General features: G+C 38.2%; 1 protein-coding gene across 1 annotated transcript; it reads right to left on the bottom strand.

Annotated features, from left to right (window-relative positions):
* Nucleotides 1-776: 776 nt before the first annotated feature.
* LOC102755797 (zinc finger protein 33B-like) lies at nt 777-13,431 on the bottom strand. Its single transcript, XM_015570995.1, is given in 6 exon segments — nt 777-1,560; nt 1,562-3,630; nt 9,018-9,113; nt 9,391-9,526; nt 11,836-11,893; nt 13,063-13,431. Coding segments are annotated over 5 exon segments (2,592 nt in total). The 5' UTR covers nt 11,893; nt 13,063-13,431; the 3' UTR covers nt 777-1,326.
* Nucleotides 13,432-20,928: the final 7,497 nt, after the last annotated feature.

The raw sequence follows: 20,928 nt of genomic DNA, 5'->3' as shown, positions 1-20,928 counted from the left end.
CTATAATCACTAGATTGTATAATCTTAGATTACTTGTGTAACTTAATGATGTACTTGAGTATACCACCTTGACACTATCCATAAAAGCCCTGCTCAAGCTCTACTCTGTCCCTACTCGTCTCAACCCTCCTACTCATATAGTCAAAAGTTTCTAAGGGCCCAGTATCTCTCAGACCCCTCAATTTACAGCCCAACTTATACCCCTGAGTGTCATCTAGTCTGTCTTTGGCTTCTCTCCTGAACCCTCCCTATCTTGGAGAGCAGCTGATAACAGAGTTTTTGGACAAAATTTAGGCTGAAGGCTACTCACACATGTGCAGTCAAGGTACCCCATGGCTTGAGATGAACTGAATGAGAAAAGAAAGGGGCACTAAGACTAGGACCTAGACCTCCCAATGCACAGAATACATTTTATTTACCATTTTGTTATTTTTATTTATAACTTTTAAGTGGTTGACATTAGCTTTGAAGTCCTATTTTCAAACTGTTGCTTCAGGCCCTACACAAATGAGGGATGCACCTGATGTAACTACTACTAAACTAGGAATGCCTATTTCCTATTCGCAATATATTAAGTTCCATTATGCATTTGAAACACATAGTTTTTATAATGTACCACTTATACATACCTAAGTCCTGTGAACTCAAAGGATGCTTCACATATAGATCTAATGCTATTGCCCTAATTACTTAATTTATCCCTGCTTTCTAAAAGTTTCATATTCAATGGTTGCCAGGATTTGGTTTGCAAAAGGGTATAATTAAAACAAGAGAACTTATCGTGGTGAAATCTTTATTCCTTTGTAAACCTGATGAAATATTGATTTCAGATTTCTTTTTTATTTTGTAACCTATGCTGATTATTATTCAAAATGATGAAATTTCACATAACTACAAACACATATAGTGCATGTAAAGATGGGGGAAATCTGAATATGATCTCTATCTGACAAAGAAGTAGGGTGGCTTCAATTACTTGAGAACATAATATAGTTAGGTAGGATATAATCATTCAAAGCTTGGTGAAAGGCACAGGAGAATTCTTTATACTATTATTGCAACTTCTTGTGATTCTCTTTTTTCATTTTGCTATTTCTTTTTTGTCTTAAAGCTTTACATTGTACAATATAAACCTATAAATTACAGTTTATGACATCAAAACAAAAACACAATTATTAATACTACATTACATCTAAAGAAAATTTTCAAACTATATGTCTCAAATTGACAGATTTCTCCCCAGTATAAATTCTGACATCACAGACTTTGAATTTTTGCTAAAAACTTTTACAAAATCAAAAAATTTGTAGGGTTTTATACCAGTAGTTACTTGACATTCAATTGAATGTTACTTCTTAACAACACTGTCCTCCTTTTGTTGCAGTCTATTAGTTTGTCCAACACCATCACTTTGGAGTAAAATAAGGCTAGTTTGTGGATGAAGGTTACTTTATTCAGAATATCAAGAGAACTTTCTCCATAGTGTGAACTCTCTGAGTTGTAGTGGGTGCTGAATTGTGACTCAACATTTCTAATATGTACTTCAATCATACAATTTTCCTCCCATGTGTGTTCTCTGATGTACAATGAGGTTTGACTTCTGTGAGAAGTATTTTCCACACATGTTACATTTATAGGGCTTCTCCCCTGTGTGTGATCTCTGATGTTTAGCAAGGTCTGATTTACGGTAAAAAATTTTCCCGCATTCATTACATTGACAAGCCTTCTCTCCTGTGTGAGCCCTGTGATGCACTGTGAGGGATGATTTGTGACTGAATGATTTTCCACACTCATTACATTTATAGGGTTTCTCCCCTGTGTGTTTTCTCTGATGTAAAATAAGTCCTGACTTCACACAGAAAGATTTGCCACACTCATTACATTTATAGGGCTTTTCATCTGTATGAGTTCTCTGGTGTACAATTAGAGCTGACTTATGACAGAACGCCTTTCCACACTCACTACATGCATAGGGTTTCTCCCCTATATGAATTCTCTGGTGCTGAGTGAGCTGTGATTTCTGGCAGAAGGTTTTCCCACATTCACTGCATTCATATGGCTTTTCCCCTGTATGTGTTCTATTATGTTTTATTAGGTATGATTTATTGTAGAATATTTTTCCACATTCCTGACATTCATAGGGTTTCTCCCCTGTATGTGTTCTATAATGTTGAGAGAGGGTGGACTTATGACTGAAAAATTTCCCACATTCGGGACATGCAAAGGGTTTCTCCCCTGTGTGAGTTCTCTGATGTACTATGAGGTCAGACTTCAAGCAGAAGGTTTTTCCACATTTGTAACATTCATAGGGTTTCAACCCCGTATGAATTATCTGATGCCTGGTGAGGACAGACTTTTGGTAGAAAGCTTTGCCACATGTATCACATGCATAGGGTTTATCCCCTATGTGAGTTCTCTGATGCTGTGTAAGATGTGACTTCTGACAGAAAGATTTCCCACACTCAGGGCATTCAAAGGGTTTCTCGCCTGTATGAGTTCGCCGGTGCACCGTGAGATGTGAATTCATACAGAAGAACTTCCCACATTCATAGCATTCATAGGGCTTCAGGCCTGTGTGTGTTCTCTCATGTTTAGTGAGGTCAGACTTCTGGTAAAAAGTTTTCCCACATGCATTGCATTGATAGGGTTTCTTCCCTGTGTGTGTTCTCTGGTGTAATGTGAGGGCTGACTTGTGGCTGAAGGCTTTCTCACATTCATTGCATTCATAGGGTTTCTCCCCGGTGTGTGACCTCTGATGTTTAGTGAGGTTTGATTTCTCCCAAAACTTTTTCCCACATTCATTACATTGAAAGCTTTTCTGTCCTGTATGTATCCTCTGATGTCGAGTGAGGTGTGACTTCATCCAGAAAGCTTTCCCACATTCATCACATTCAAAGTGTTTCTCTCCTTTATGAGTTTTCTGACGTTGTGAGAGGTATAATTTCCTCCTGAAATTATTTCCACTTTTATTATAATCACAGTGTTTCATATGTGACTCATGATGCTTTAAAAGTGTAGCATTCACACATAAGGATTTCCCACAAACATTAAATTCATAGTGATTTTCCTTTAAGGACATTATCTGATGTAATAAGATAGATAGGTTCTCACAGGATGTTCTTCCATATTCATTATACTCACAATCATTCCCATCTGTGATCTCTTTCGTGTATATATTAAATAGTGCCTTTTCATAAAAGCTTTCTCGATATATGTTAAATTCAGAATTTCGCTGCAAAGTTTGAACCTTCTCGTGTTGAACAGGGTCTTCATCATGACTGAAAGTTTTCCCATTTTTAAAAAATTCACTTTTCTCTCTAGTATGAGTTTTTTCATATATAATATTGAATAGTAACTTTCTACAAGCATTAAATTCATCAGTCTTCTTTCCTGTATAGTTTTTCTTACTGATAATCAATTCTGAAATACAGTTGAAACTCATTCTACATGAGTCACATTGACAGAGTATTTTTCTGGAAGAAAAAGAATCTGTATCCAAGCTATATGGTTTTCGTATTACATTACTTTGTTCTTTAGTCAGTGTTCTGTTATTCATGAATACAACTTTCCAGACACGGTGAAACTGGTTTTCTTGGCTCATCTCTGTCATGTAATCAGGTTTCCAGATGGCTGGAAATAAGAAAAATTAATCTTACACATAAATAATAACACATTTCTTATGAATGTGACCTATAAACAAATGTTTTATGTTGTTGCTAACTTTGATGTCCAGACTCCAGGGATGAAAATAATTGCAAGTACATATATTTTTCTATTTTGGAGGGTTTGGGTGAAGAAAAACAAAAAGAAAAAATAACTTGGAATAGTGGAAGCAGGGAGAGGAAACCAGCTATTAGAACACAGACATTTAGTTTCCAATGTCTGAGGAATAATAGCAACTGCTTAAATCTGAATCTCCCATGTATCATCCAAAAGAACTATAAGGATTTATATAAGAAGAGCAATAAAATTACCTATAATAACCCATGACTTTAGCATAACTAGGAAATACAGAACACTACTAAGTGCAGTCACTACCAAGTAAGGACATAAATATTCAAATACAGAAAATCTATGGGAAAAGTTAGCTGGAGACTATAGCAACCATGTAAAATAAGAGATAGAATTTAAACATAATTAAGTACAAATAAAATTACTCCCAGAAAGTAAAAGCCTCACTGTCAGTAGGGAAATGCTGAGATGATGTTTCAGTTCTGAGAGATAAACTAAGACTACTGGGAAATCCAAAAGAGGGTACTTGTAGTAGATGGGAACTAAGGAGGCAAGAGGTGAACAAAATGAGGAATAAAACTGTGAAAACAACAAAATTACCTTAGAAAATAGGACTTAAATTACAAGGAGCTTGTTATGGACAGAATTATGTCCTTCCAAATTCTTATGTTGAAGCCCTAATCCCAGATGTGATGGTATTTTAAGATAGGGCCTTTAGGATATAATTAAGATTAAATGAGGTCATATGTGTGGAGCACTAATCTAATCGGAATGGTGTTCTTATTATAAAAAGATGAGACACCAGAGCTTGCTTGCTCTCCACACAAGTAGAGAGAAAAGGCCTTTGCCAGCGGTAAACTTTTTATATTCCTGTCCATTGCATTACCTGAAATTTCAGGTAGGATGTTAAAAGAGAGTGTTAAAACAGGACATCCATGCCTTGCTCTTTATATTGTGGAGAAAGCATCCAGTTTCTCTCAATTAAGAATGACATTAACATGTTTTTCATTAAGTTGAGGAAATGCCCCTCTATTCCTAGTTTGCCGAGTTTTTATCATGAATGGGTGTTGGATTTAGGCAAATGCTTCTTCTGCATCAATTACTATCATCATATTATTTTTCTCTCTATGGCCTGTTGATGGGGTAGATTATATTAACTGATTTTTGAATGTTGAACCAACATTGCACACCCTGAATAAATCCTACTTGGCCATGGTATATAATTCTTTTTGGACAGTGTTGGATTCTATTTCAATTTTTGCATCTATGTGCACCTTATGTCACCATCTGCTTTTGAGATTAGGAAAATAATAATCTTAAAGAATAAGGAAGACAGAATACCCCAAGGAATCTACAAGAAAGCTAGTATAGCTAATATACAAATTCAGCAAAGTTTCAGGGTATAAGGTCAATGCCGCCAAATCAGTTGTGTTTCTATATCCCTGCAATGAGCAATCGGAAAGAAAATTAAGAAAGCGATACAATAAATAATAGCATCTTATTTAGCCTATGTTGCACTACACTGATTGGTTTTGTGAATGTTAACCAGCCTGCATACCTGGAATATATCCCACTTGGTCATGGTATATAATTTTTTTATACATGGCTAATTTCTATTTGCTAGTATTTTGTTAATGATTTTTGCTGGTAGATTTATGGGAGATATTGACCTCTTGTTTATTATTTTTGTACTACCTTTCTATGATTTCAGTATCAGAATAATAAACTTGTCAGGAAGTGTTCCATCACCTTCTGTTTTTCTACAAGACATTGTGTGAAATCATAATTAATTATTTAAATGTTTGGTAAAATCTCCAGTGATGATATTCCACATTTCTTTTCTCCTTTTTAATTGGAGCTTTTTATTTAAAATTTCTTTAGTCCAAATTATCTATGACACCTTCTATGACAATCTATGGGCCATTCAGGGAAGGTGTCATAGATAATCTGAACTAAAGAAATTTGGGGCCATATATAATTACGTACATTATCTTGATTAAGTTTTGATAGTTTGGGGTTTCTAAAGAATTGTTCCGTTTCTTCTAAATTGTCAAATTATGGCATAATTGTTGACAGTATTCACTTAATATCCTGTTAACAGATGCAGAAATGATATTCCATTTCTTTCTTGATATTGGTGATATGTCAATATTTGTTAATATTATTTTTGTCAATATTGCCAGAAGTTTATCAATTTTACTGTTTTTCTCCCCCAAAGAATCAGATTTTTATTTCATTCGTTTTCTCTATTCTTTTCCTATTTTCAACTTCACTGATTTCTGCTCTTAATTTTTTAATTTTCTTCCTTCTACTTGCTGTGGATTTACTTTACTCTTTTCCAGTTTCTTGAGGTAAATTTTAATTATGGGTTTGAAACCTTTCTTCTTATCATTAGTTGCATTTTAGTACTATAAATTTCCCTCTCAGAACTGCTTTAGCTGCCTCCCACATATATTAATATGGTGTGTTCTCATTCCATGCTATGTATTTTTAATGTTTCTTTTGAGCCCAATCCAGTTGGTTAGGGCGCCAGCCCTCAGACTAAAGGTTCTCAGGTTTGATTCCAGTCAAGGGCACGTACCTCAGTTGCAGGCTCAGCCCCGCCCCAGTTGGGGTGCATGCAGGAGGCGATCAATGCGTCTCACATTGATGTTTCTCTCTCTGTGTCTCTTCCCCTCACTTCCACTCTCTCTAAAAATCAATGGAAAAAAAATCCTCAGGTGAGGATTTATATATATATAAATATGGAGAGAGAAAGATATTTATATATATACATATATATAGAGAGAGAGATTTATATATATACATACATAGAGAGAGCTAGAGAGCCTTCTTCATTGATCTATGCATTATTTATAAATATCTTGTTTAATTTCCAAGTGTTTATTTTTCTCTTGTCTTTCTGTTACTGATTCTTCGTTGGATTTCATTATGGTCAGAGAACATAACTTACTCAGCAGAATTTCAATTCTTTTAAATTTATTGAGGTTTATTTATGCCTCTGGATGTTTCATCTTTCTGAATGTTCCATGGGCGCGTGAAAAGTATGTCTTTCCTGCCATTGTTGGGCAGTGTCCTATAAATTAAGTTTTGATAGTTTGGGGTTTCTAAAGAATTGTTCCATTTCTTCTATACCCTGGTGGTCTTGTTCAGTTTTTCTGTGTCTACTGTTGATTTAATGTCTAGAAGTTCTACCAACTTTTATCCACTTCAAGTGAAATGTAAAACTTTAATTCAACTAAAATCCCTCTTCCTCTAGCTTAAAATATAATTGTATTAAGTTCCTCAAATCATATTTTAAACTTGGTTCAAATGATTTCAGAAACTCTTAAGAAGAAAACTGTCATATTTAACCTATTTTTGCCACTTCCAAAGTTCTTTCTTTACTGAAGTTCCAAGCTTTCTTGTGTTATTTCCTTTCTATTTAGAAAACTTCCTCTAGCCACTTCTTTAAAAGTAGGTTTGCTAATAATATTTTCTTAGTTTTCTTTTGTATAATAATATCTTTAGTTTACCTCTTTAATGAATACATTTTCCAAGATAAAAAATTTTTTTGAAAGTGTTTTTTTTCCAGTAGTTGAAAAAAAAAGTGCTATTTCCTTGTAGCCTCAATGGCTTCAGATAAGATATCCACTGTCATTCCCAAAGGTAATGTTATTTTCCAATGCCTACTTTCAAGATTTTTTCCCTTTGGTTTTCAGAAATTAAATTATGATGTGCCTTTAATGGATTTATCTTCTTGGAAGTTCAGATTCTTGAATGAGTAGTTTTATATCTTTTGCCAAATTTGAGAAGTTTTCAGCCATTATTTATTTAAATACTTCAACACCACTCTCCTCTCCCCTTCTGTTACTCTGATGATACAAATGTTAGTTTTTTTTATCACTGACCCCCTTCCAAATACAGAGATAATCCAAACTCTTCTTAAAGTAGTGCACTCAGTCACTTTAACCCTGCTTTGATTTCTCTGAGAGATTTTACCCACAGAACATTTAATATATGCAAATATCTGTGTATGTGTTTAGCACTTTATTTTGATTAAAATATATTTAACATATAACATTGTGTAAATTTAAGGTCTACATGTTATTTTGAAACACTTATATACTGTAATATGACTGCCATTGTACCAATAATTAGCACCTCTATCTCAGATAATTATTTCTATTTTTGGAGTTGAAATAATTAAGTTCTAGTCTATTAGCAAGTTGGATGGTTATAAAACAATATTATTCTCTATATATAGATCTCTAGGGCTTATTTGCTACTCTTTGCAAGTTCATACCCTTACACAACAATTGGCTTATCTCTGCACACACTGTAATCTGCTAACCGCTATTTTACTTTTTGTTTTCAAAAGTTTGCCTTTTTTAGATTCTGCATGTGATACCATACAGTACTTGTCTTCCTTTGACTTATTTAGCACAGTGGCCTCAAGGTACATTCATGTTGTCACAAATAGCAGGATGTCCACCAATAGCTAAATATTTTAGTGTGTGTGCACATGTGTGTGCGTGTGTACATATTTAGCTTATATCCATTCTTCTTTACCCATTCAACCACTGATGGGCACTCAGGTTGTTTCTGTCTTTGGATATTGTGAATAATGTTGCAATAAATGTGGTAGTGTATTTATCTCTTCAATATCCTATTTTCATTTCCTTTGTGTACATACCCAGAAGTTGACTTGCTGATCATAGAGCAAATCTATTTTTAATTTTTTAGGAACCTCCACACTATTTTCCATAGTGGCTGAACCAATTCCATTCCCTCCAACAGAGCACAAGAAGTCCCTTTTCTACACATTCTTGCAAACACTTGCTACCTCTTGTCTTCTAGATGGTAGCCATTCCAACAGGTGTGATATGATATCTCACTGTGGTTGTGATTTGCATTGCCTTGATGGTTAATGATGATGAGCATCTCTTCGTGTACCTGTGGCCATTAGTGATACTTTTTTTATATATATTTGTATTGATTTCAGAGAAGAAGGGAGAGAGAGAGAGAGAGAGAGAGAGAGAGATCAATGATGAGAGAGAATCATTGATCAGGCTGCCTCCTGCATGCCCCCTACTGGGGATCAAGCCCACAAACAGGCATGTGCCCTTGACCAGAATCAAACCCTAGACCCTTCAGTCCACAGGCTGATGCTCTATCTACTAAACCAAACCAGCTAGGGCAAGAAGTATTCTTGAAAAAACATTTCAAAGCTGTCAACCTCTGGATTAACCGAAGGAAAATAACAAATCCCTTGATGTTCATCTGCAGAGTACACACTATCTCACCTGGGAGTCTCTGGCTTGGGAATTCTTCTTCCAATATCCATGGCTCCTCTCCTTGCTCCAACCTGAAGATCACTTCTGGTTTGGTGACACAATACCCTGTCAAAGTGAAATAATTTAGGACTTGGACCAAAAAGCCTAGACGTCAGAGACTCTAAAAGAGGAGGAAGCTTCTGGAGCTGAACAATGAAGGTGCCACTGAACATTTTACTGAAGAGGTAAACACAAATACCTTCCTGGTGCCCAAAAGTGGTCAATCAACATTGATTCCTGAATTCAATCTTAACTATCATTAAACTCTGTAGACTATCTCTATGCTTCATGATTGGAAGGATTTTAAAATGCCGTTCAGAATTACCTAATAAACAGACCTTACCCACTGAGACAAGGTTGCTGTAGTTCTCCAGCATCACATCTCTGTACAGGGACCTCTGAGTGGGGTCCAGATGCTGCCACTCCTCCTGGGTGAAGCCCACAGTCACATCCTTAAATGACACTGATGCCTGGAATTTCTGATCAATGTGAAATGTTCAGAATTAGGTGACATGGAAAAAGATGTATGGAACTAATCCTTACCATGATTACTGTTCAGGGATGAGCAAAACGGTTTACAGAACATTCCCAGTCAGGGCACATACCTGGGGTGCGTGTTTGATCCCTAGTTGGGGAGTGCACTGAAGGCAACCAATCAATATTTCTCTTTCACATTGATGTTTCTCTCTCTCTCTCTCTCTCAAAGCATGTCCTCAAGTGAGGATTTTAAAAAAATAATAAAATTAGGTCCTTTCATCACATCTATTGAAAAAATTCCAGATGGATTATGGTACTAAATATTAAAACAAATTAGGAAATTTTAGACAACATATTGGAAAATTGCATTAGGCCCATGGGGTAAGGAAAATAAGAATAAAAAACAGAAGACACAAAGAGTTGTATCAAAATATAAATATACCATTAAGTTAAAAGAAAAATATCATATTGAGAAAAGACAATTCCTACAAAACTCAGCAGAAAACCTGAAAGGCCATAAATGTATGAAAGCTTCACAACCTCAATCAGACACATAAAAATTAAACAGTGACATTTTTCATATACTAGCGTAGAAATAATTTTTTATATCTGGAGAGGAAGGAGGAATAGTCTTCTAATTAGTAGTAATATACCTAGGAAAATTAGAAATCCTCAAATTCTACAACTTAAAAATATTAATCATAAGACTCTAGAGCAGTGACTCTCAAACTTAGTAGGTGTCAGCATCCTATGGATGACTTATTAAAACATGACTGCTGATGCCCTAGCTGGTTTGGCTCAGTGGATGGAGTGTCAGCCTGCAGACTGAAGGGTCCTGAGTTTGGTTCCAGTCAAGGGTACATGCCCAGGTTGCAGGCTCGATCCCCAGTGCGGGGTGTGCAGGAGGCAGTCAATCAATTATTGTCTCTCATCACTGATGTTTCTATCTCTCTCCTCCTCTCCCTTCCTCTCTGAAATCAATAAAAATATATTTTAAAAAACAACAACAACAACAACATGACTACTGGGCCTCATCCCAGAATTTCTCTTCCATGAGGCTTGGAATGGAGCATTAGAATCTGCACTTCAAACAAGTTTCCAGATTATGCTGCTGCTTCTGGTCAAAGAACCTTACTTGAGAAGCACTGCTCCGGAGTTGGGAGATACATTTGCCTTTGTGCCGAGGCAATGAAAAGGATATTCACAGCAACATCATTTATATTACTGAAAAACAGGAATTACTTAAGTGTCTACCAATAAAAAAGAGTATTTAGGATATAGTGTTGCCATCCAATGGTGAGTTGGGGAAAAATATGTATCATATATCCATTAAGATAATTCATATATTTTTAAAAGCATCCATCCTAGCCGGTTTGGCTCAGCAGATAGAGCATAGGGCTGTGGATTGAAGGGACCCATGTTGGGCCCGATCCCCAGTAGGGGGCATGCAGGAGGCAGCCAATCAATGATTCTCTCTCATTAAACTGTATTGTTCAACTATCTACATATTTCTTCAATGAGATATAGAGATAAAATGGGAAGACTAGTGGACAAGGATGAAAACTTAGAACTAAAGTAGGGACACGGTGAGGAAGACTCCAAAAGAGGGCCATTAGAAGAGCTGTGTAAGAAGACAAAGGAGACTTCCCAAGAGAAAGTAGTCAGTAGGGTAATTTAGCTGTTGTTCAAGATAGATAACTGCAATTAAGCCACTGGTGACCTTTACCTAGGTAGGTTCTAAATAGTGGAGGGGAAGAGCCAACGCAGAATGGTATGGGATAAAATTTGACTGCAAACCCCAGAAACATTTACTAGAGAACTTAACTTTTAACCATTTACTGCACGCCTTGTATACACAGCCTAGCTAAATAAAATAGTTATGGAGAGTTTTCGCAACAGGCATGCAAGCCATTCATTCCTCTAAACACACTAGGTTTTATAAGAACAAACAAGGCCATCATAAAACTGACTGCTTGAACCACCTCTTGGACCCTTTTGCTTCCAATGAGGAACAGTTTGAGGCACTCATTGGGTCTTGAACAGAATTTGTCTGTATCCAAGTGTTTCCCCTTCTACCATGATTATCAGAAACATCAGAGACATACTTGCAAGTCAACCTGGAAACTCTAATATATATTAATAATCAGTATAAATCTACAGGCCAGTGGTGGCCCTGCTAGGAATCTGTTACTTTCCCTTTTTGGTGAAGTTTGACTTTTATCTATTACTAATTTCCCATCTTAACATATGGACTCTTAGAAATCACACAAAGTCTATTGTAAAATAAAGTGGAGACAAACAAACAACTTACTTGGGATTTGTTCATTTTCTGGTGTTCTTGCAAAAGTGTAGGCAACTCTGGAGACATGCTGGGTTACAAGAAGAAGAATAGAGTCATGAAAGATCTGGCCTGCCGGCAGCTCCTGACTTCTGCCCTGGGAAGCACCCCACCCCCCACCCCAACCCCCCAGTATATAGTAGTAATGTCAATATCCCTTTGACCTGCAGAAGGTAGAGGGAAATGGTGAAAGACAACCTATCTGACTTTAATCATACTAGTGACCTGGTGCATGGATTCGTGCACATTGAAATGCAATTAATTAGAAGGTGGCCAGCAGGGCGGGACTGGGTGAAATGGGCCAGACATGCCCTGGAGCCAACCTCCCAGCGGTCCCTCCCTGGCGTCTGCAGGGGTCCCTACAGCAGGTGGGGGTCTCCCAGCCTGGCCTGCAGGGATCGGGGATCAGGCCAAAACCAGCTCTCCAACATCCACTGAGGGGTCCCAGAGTGCGAGAGGGCACTCTGCAAAGTTGCTATTGTACAGGTTGTGGAACGCAAATGCAAGTTTGCAGTGAACCAGATTCGGGCCGACAGTGCCCCAGCAACCAGATAACCCACGGCTGAAGGTGGAATCTCACGGCCCTGCAAGGAACAGGGCTCCCTCCTCTCTGGTTTCAGGGTGCATCACCCAGGAACCGCCACTGCCAAGTCACTGCAGCTAGGCAGCTCCTTCATTGAGCGTCTGCCTGGATGGTCAGTGCACATCATAGTGACTGGTCATACACTTAGCATATTAGTCTTTTATATATAGAGATATATTGCTTTGGGGCATAAAATGTTTAGTGGGTTAATATAAATATTTGCTTCCTATGGATTTTTCAATAGTTTAAGTCTCCCTTGGTGTTCACAAAAAATTTAAATGACAAACCTTATTGAAACAAAAAACACACTTAATGAAGGAACATTAACCCTTCACCAAACCCATGGTGAATACTGAGGGATAAGCTCTTTATCATTGTCCCTACTACCATTCCTAAATTCTTTAGATAGTGACTCCTAAGAAGACTATAAAAAGCAGTGCTTTAAGGAAAGGTCTATGTTTTAATTTATCTTTGTTGTCATTTCTCAAAAGGATCTTTTATACAAAACTTCTTCTACTTGTGTGGGAAAGAGACAGTAAGTGCTAGCTTAGGAGTCAGGAGCTCTGGCCTTTAGTCTTCACCACTAACAAAGCTGTGGTCCTGAATGAGTCACTAACCTTCGGAAGAAAAATGAGGCACAAAAGAGCTAATCCTTGAAACTTCTTCCTGGATGCTAGTGCAAGTCCGGGCAGAGCCACAGCATCTGCCAAGACGCAGGGATGGGCATGGCTGGCAGCACCGCAGATCCAGAACGGGTACCAGGAGACCAAGGAGCCTGTCCGTCCGTCTGGAGAGGAACAGCGGAGTAAGCGGCCACAGACAGCGCGGGAGCCTTTCACCGCAGACCCAGCTCCCCAAGGAGCACCTCTCGCACACGCACACCCTCCTCCCGCAGCACCGCGCCTCCCCACCGACCAGATGCACCCCCACGCCCTCCTGTGGCCGCAAGAACCGTCCTCCCCGCCCCCTCCCCCCGCTCCGTGCAGAGGCGGGTCACGTGGGTGGAGGGGGGTCCAGTTCTGGGTCCGACAGAGACGCCCGTCCCGCCGCCCAGGGGCCCACAGAGCGCCTCCCAGGGGACGCGCGAGCCCCGCGTCCTCGCCCAAGCCTCCCGCGCTCACCCGCGGCTCCCTCCTCAGGTGGCACTGGCCCCGGAGACGCGGCTCCCTCCTCAAGTGGCACTGGCCCCGGAGACCGCACAGACTCGGGGACCCCAGGACCGCCTCCTGGGCGAGGCCAGAGACAGACAGAAGCAGCAGAAGGCGGGAGTGCGGAGGGGAAGGCGGTCCTGGGCATGCGCAGAAGACCCGCGCGCGGATCCTGCCTGCCCTCCCTCCGTCTGCGCTGCCAGCCTTGCGGGGTTGGCGGGGAGGGGCAACCTCAGCTGGGGGAGGTTGGGGAGGTCTGAGATAGTTCCCTGGGTCCGTCACGGGCTCCCCGGAAAGTTCTGGATACCAGCTGAGTTCTTTGTGCAGCCAGAGTGCAACTCAGTCACAAAGCCGTCAAGGAGCGGCAACCTGCATGTCAATTTCACTTTTTCAAATACTGGGAGATAGATCCCAGCAATACAGAAGAGTAAACTCTAACCCCCATCACCGATGGCAGGGCGCGGGGGAGAGTGGGTGTGGGTGTGGGTGTGTTTGCGGGGGTGGGGGGACGTGGCAAGAAAGCTAGCCCATCAAAATCATGTAAGCAATAAACGAAAATTGTAGGTAAATCAGGAGATACAATCCAAAAGAAAAAAATATATTTATTCATTTACATAAATATATTCTTTCCCCTGTGACAAAGTTACTTGAAAAATAGAGATATACACTTTCATAGATCAATATTCTCTGACAAAAATTACAATAATAATCTCAACAAATGTATGTACTTTTTTCTCTTTGATTTTTAATATATTGTGTACTATACAAAAGCATTCTTAACTTCATCTGAAATAAATAAAAATCTAAATTAACAGCCAGGGAATATTTTTAAAAGAAGAAAAATGCCTAAGAAATACCAATATGGGTGAATTACTCTATTATTCAAAATAATTTGGCATCTGCTTAATGGAAACACTACAGCCTAGATTGTTTTTTAAAATCTAGTGTAATAAATAAATGTAGCATTTCAAAACAATGAATGAAAGAATGGAGTATTCCATACACCCCCAATAATTTGGAATAAAGGTTATGCCCATAAATTATATGTGATGGAATTCATGTGGATTCAAGATCTGAAATGTTTAAACCACTAAGTTAAAAAAAAATACAGTAAATGAGATCAAGAAGTTGTGACACTGAAGATAGAAACCATAAATGTAATATCTAATACATGTTGTTATAGAAAAAATAACTCAATTCTAATTTTAAAATGTTAAAAGCAAGTAAAACCAAAAATTATATATTTACTATTTGAAAGAAAATATATATTAATTAAATAAGGATATCTTTAAACCAATAGAAAGAAAAACTTAAAATGGGCTATAGAACTGACCAGTAATAGCCCCATCTGGGTGCTCAGTCATTTGGATCATTGTCCCATACACCAAAAAGGTATGGGTTCAGTTCCAATCAGGGCACATATCTAGGTTGTGGGTTTCATTCTCCAATGGGAGGCAATCTCGATGATTCTCATATAGATGTTTCCCTTTCTCTCTCTCTAAAAGTCAATTTACCAAAAGAATCCTTGGGTGAGGATTTTAAAAAAAAAGAACTACCAGTAATGAAATTAAAAAGAAAATGCAAATGAATATTTTCATTAAAAAGTCCACTATGATAATTAAAAGATGCAGATGTTTAAGTAAACACATACGATATCATTTATTGAGATTAAAATTTTTAATTTATATACACCAAAGTTCACTCTATTTGATGCAGTTTTATATGTTTTGATAAATGCATAGATCTGTGTTACCACCACCACAGTCAACAACATAACTGATTTCATCACTGCCCAAGAAATTTATTTTATGCTACTGTTTTGAAGTCAAACTCTCTTACCTCTGGCAGCCACTATGTATACTTCATGCCAATAAGTTTTCCCCTTTTTCTGGAAAGTCATGTATATGAAATCATACAGTACGTAATCTTATGAATCTTGTATCTTTTACTTAGCACAATGCATTTGAGATTCATCTGTGTTGTTTCATGTACCAATAAGCTTGGGTTTTTGTTTGTTTGTTTAATCCTCATTGTTTATCATTGTTTATCATATGTTTAATCATGTGTTTATTGATTTTAGAGGGAGGAAAGGAGAGAGAGAAAGAAACATTGATATGAGAGAGAAATATCGATTGGTTGCCTCCCGCATGTGCCCCAACCAGAGACCAAAACCACAACCTGGGTATGTGCCATGACTGAAATCAAGCCTGCTGTCAATGCTCCAACCAACTGCGCCACACCAGCCAGGGCCCAATAATCTTGGTTTTTATTGCTGAGTCCTATTCCATGGTGTAAATTTACCACATCTCACTTACCTAGTCCCCAGCTGATTGGAATTTAATTATTTCCCATTTGAGAAAATTATGAAAAAAATAAGCATTTTCAAATATAGGATTTGAGAAGATTCAAGACTAATATGCAGTTATGGCACCTCTATTGTGTGTTTAATTCATGTAAAGTCTTTAGAGGTGCCTGTACTTCAAATGCAAAAGCAGCAACGCAAAATTATAAGAAATATAAAAAAATCTAGGAAACATATCATCACCTAAAGATAGCAATAATTCTCCAAATACCAAGTTTGAAGGTACAGAATTTTGTGATGGAGCGGGTAAAGAATTCAAAATAGCTCTTTTGAAGAAACTCAAGGAGCTACAACAACACTCAGAAAGAAATCAGGAGGGAAAGATATGAACAAAATGAGTTGTTTGTTAAAGAGATATAAGTCATAAAAAGTAACAAAACAGAAATCCTGGAACTGAATCATTCAATGAATGAAATTAAAAATGCAATAGAAAGTTTCTGCAGAAGAGTAAATCAAATGTAAGCAGCCCAGCTGGTGTTGCTCAGTGGTTGAGTGTTGACCCATGAACCGGAAAGTCTCAGTTCAATTCCCAGTCAGGGCATATGCCCTGGTTTCAGGCTCGATCCCCAGTGGGAGGTGTGTAGGAGGCAGCCAATCAATGATTCTATCCTTATTGATGTTTCTATCTCTCCCTCTCCCTTCCTCTCTGAAATCAATAAAAATATATTTTTTAAAAATGTAATTATAAGTGGGAAAAAAGATAGAAATAAACTAATTAGAAGAAAAAAGAATGAATATAGCCTGTGTGACCTATGGCACTCTGTCAAGTGTACAAATATGAAAATAATTTGGGTTCCAAAAGGAAAAGAGAGGGAAAAGAGGAAGAAAGTATATTTTAAAATAATAGTTGAGAATTTCCCAACCTGGGGAGAGGTTTGGACATAAAAGACCAGGAACCCAGCCCCACTGGTGTGGCTCAAAGCATCTACCCAAACCAGAGTTACCTGGTTTGATTCCTGGTCAGGGCATATGCCCAGGTTGTGGGCTCCATCTCCAGTGGGGGCGTGCAGGAGGCAGCTAGCTAATCAATGATTCTCATCATTGATGTTTCTATCTCTCTCTTCCTCTCCCTTCCTCTCTGAAATCAATAGTAAAAAAATACTTTAAAAAATCACACAGCCAATCGATCATTCTGTTCTCTCAATGCAAAAAGACCTTCTCAAGACACAGTATAATGAAACTGTCAAATATCAAATATAAAGAGAGAATGCAAAAAAGCACCAGGGGGGAAAAGGATTGTTACTTCCAAAAGAACCCCCATTAGACTGTCAGTGGATTTCGGACCAGAACCCCTACACACCCAGAGAAAGTGGAGTAATATATTCAGAGTTGAAAGAAATAACATGCCAGATAAGAATACTCTATCCAGCAAAGTTATCCTTCAGATAAGGAGAAATACTTTCCCAGATAAACAAAAGCCAATTTTATCACCATTGACATGCCTTGCAAAGAAGATTTTTAAGCTGAAAGGAAATGACACTAACCAGCAACATGAAAACATATAAAAATATACAACACACTGGTAAAGAAAAATATACAATCAGACTTGGAAAACTGAAATTCTGTAGTAGAATGGTATGTCAATTTGTTAATAAATATGCAATACAATAAGAGGTAAAAAGTGGCATCAAAAACATAAGAGGGGACAAGTAAAAGTGTAAAGCTGATGCCGTTGTAATAACCTGGTAATTATTTAACAGGAAAGAAGGGAAGGGAAGGCTATATATATAGGCATGCAATTTATCCAGCTTTGCCAAAAAGCTGCATTTAACACTTTCCAAGTCTGTTCCCCACTCATTGATGGGGGAAGGGACTAGAAGGCAATTTAGACTCATGCCCAGTGAGGTCTGATGATGTGGGAGGCTAATTGCCTGTCAATCACACCTGTAAACAAGTAATTGGCCAGGATGGGCGTGGCCGCTGCAAGGGCACAAAACCTAAATATTTAAACTTAACAAAGAAGTGAGCTCTCTCTTGGGACTCCTGCTGCAGGAGCTGCGCTCTCCCGTGCATATGGTGCATGGTTATGTTGGGCTCCCCACGTGGACTAGCGGACTTTGAGCTGGCCTGAATGCCAAATCACACTGGCTGCAACATGGAACGGGAACTCTGGATACCGCCCGTTTCTGACTGCTGAATTCCCAGCTGCCCCTCCTCCAGGACTGGTTTAAGGGGTTGGGGACTTTGAAAGCTGAGAAAGGTAACTTTACACAAAGAAATCCTTCTTCCACATTCCATCCTCCAGTGGGGGCTTCTGAAAATGTTTTTCAGCAGCACCCCAAGAACCTCACTCCCCCCAGTGTTAGGGGAGTTTCATCCACTGGCAGCAAAGCCTTTATAGGCAATCAAAGTTACTATCTTTAAAAGGGCTCTATTGTCTGTGAGATGTCTTATGTAAGCCTCGTGTTAACCAAGATGTAAAAACCTAGAATAAATTTGCAAAAGATAAGGAGGAAACAGTATACCACCACAGAAAATTACCAACTTACAAAGGTAGAAGAAAACAGAGGTCATAAAATGGAAATACAAAACAACCAGAAAGTAAGTAATAAGACGGTTTCACTAAGTCCTTACATACCAGATAACTCCACGTGTAAATAGATTGAATTCACCAATCAAAATGCAGAGAGCAGTTGGATGAATAAATAACAAAAACCAACTATATGCTGCCTACAAGAGACTCATATCAGCTTTAAGGACAGACGGTAGTCTCAAAGGATGAAAAATAGATTCCATGCAAGTGGACATCAAAAGAAAACAGGAATTGCTATATTTATATCAAACAAAATAGACATTAAACCAAAAATGGTAACACACAAGATTATATAATAGTAAAGGATCAATTCATCAAGAAGATATAATAATTGCAAATGTATATGCACCCAAAATCAGAATCTCTAAACACATTAAGCCAATACTAAAATATTTGAAGGGAGAATAGACAACACAATAATAGTAGGGAAGTTCAGTACCCTACTTTCAGCAAGGATAAATAATCAGACAGAAAATCAAGAAGGAAAAGTTGGACTTGAAACATACATTCGACCAAAAGGACTTACAGAACATTCCATTCAACAGCAGTAGCACACACATTCTTCTCAAATGCACACAGAACTTTCCCCAGAAGAGAGCATATGAGAGGACACAACACAGGTCAGCAAATTTGAGAAGACTGAAATCATGTCAAGTATTTTTTCTGAACACAAAGGTATAAAAATAGAAATTAACAAGAAAGCTGCAAATTCTAAAAATATGTTGAAAGTAAGCAGTACATTTCTTTTTTGTAATTGACTTTATTGGGGTTACATTTTTGTTTGTTGGTTTATTTTATACCACATCTCATCCTCCCATGGGGTCCTCTCAAAATTCTTATTCCAGTGGTGCCCAAGGACCCAACTCCCACGAACAATTCTCTGATGAAACCTTCATTGTTATTTTGTTCCCTGAATGCCATCTCTGTGTGCTGGTAAATGTTAACTGTCCTATGCCCACCAATGTAAAAGGAGTATGTGCCTCTCCGTTTTACTCTTTATTCAGTCTCAGAGATTTCCCTGCTTTGCTTTCTCCTGCCTCCCTAATCTACCACCAATGGGTTTCATGCAATTCTCCTTAGGTCTCTTCCTTTGATGTTAATGTATAAGATTAGCTATAAAACTGCCATTCTCCGGAGCATTTTCTCAACCCATTACGATTTTGTTTCCTGGCAATTATCAGCTCGGTTCATATAAACTCATAAAGATTCTCTACAGGTCTACACGTTTCTTACATTAACAACTGAATGTTATATATTATCTCCATTGTTTGAAATGACAATTTTAACATATATTAAATTCTTATGTATATTTAGATCTGTTTCTGTTCTTTTTGGAAGCCAGCACCACACTTTTAAGTTATTTTCATAATAATACACAAATGTGTATTATTATAAAAATAACTAGAAACGAATGTACCTGGTTTCAAGTTCTTTGTTTAACATTCCCAAAAGAACATGTATTATTCTTTAAGGTTATACATTTCCTGATAAGGTTAAAATTATTTGTCAAGTAGAACAAAACCAAACTCTTCATCCAAACTTTTTATTGTGATTTTGATTGATTTTGTGTGTGTGTGTGTGTTGTGTCTGTGCCGTGCATACATATACAGGGTGGGGCAAAAGTAGTTTACAGTTGTTTGTATGGAAAATAATGCAATAATTTATAAATAGTAATACAAGAATAAACTTTCCCATAGTTACAACTGTAAACCTACTTTTGCCCCACCCTGTACATATATATATACACATACTCAAATGTATGTACATATTTCCTCTATATAAATTGTTTTAAAATTAATTTTATTATTAAAAATTCAATATTTTTGTAACTACTTTGGATGGAAACGCATGTCTACTGCTCACACAAGAGTAAACTGATGTCATAAAGTTACTGACCAGGAAATCAGCATTTAGTCCTTAGTGAAAGGACAGTCAAAATATTTTATACCATTGGGATAAAACTAGTAAAAATCTGATAAGAGTGTGCACCTAATTAAGCGTTTTTCTCCTCTCTCTTTGTAGGTGGTTTGTGTTGTTTAGCTTATCCAAAAGTTTTCTTTATTACAAGTTTCCTGTTTCCTCAGATAAAGCCGCCGCTGCAAGGTATTATTCTTGGAATGCGATGTACTTGGTTTCAAGCTCTTTGTTTAACCCATGAATGTTCACTGTCGGACCCCAGGCAGTGCTAACGGTCACCGCATGGCCACGGGCAGTTCTCACGTTGACTGTGGGCAGTGCTAATGATCACCGCACGGCCGGGGCTGTGATGTCCCGCCCCAGCTGCGGGCTGCGTTGTCAGCAGCTGTCAGCGAGGACCGGAAGAGGCCCGGCCCCTAGAAGCTCATCGCAGCTGCAGACGCTCAGGCCGCTGAAGCCAGGCCTCCTGACGTCACCTGAGAGGGAGTCGCCGGAGGCTCGGAGGCCGCGGGTCCCGAGTGGG

This window comes from Myotis davidii, unplaced genomic scaffold, assembly GCF_000327345.1.
Source record: "Myotis davidii unplaced genomic scaffold, ASM32734v1 scaffold808, whole genome shotgun sequence".
Classification (NCBI taxonomy): domain Eukaryota; kingdom Metazoa; phylum Chordata; class Mammalia; order Chiroptera; family Vespertilionidae; genus Myotis; species Myotis davidii.
The sequence above is the reverse complement of the archived record's forward strand: the minus strand, read 5'-3'. Positions and strand labels throughout refer to the sequence as shown.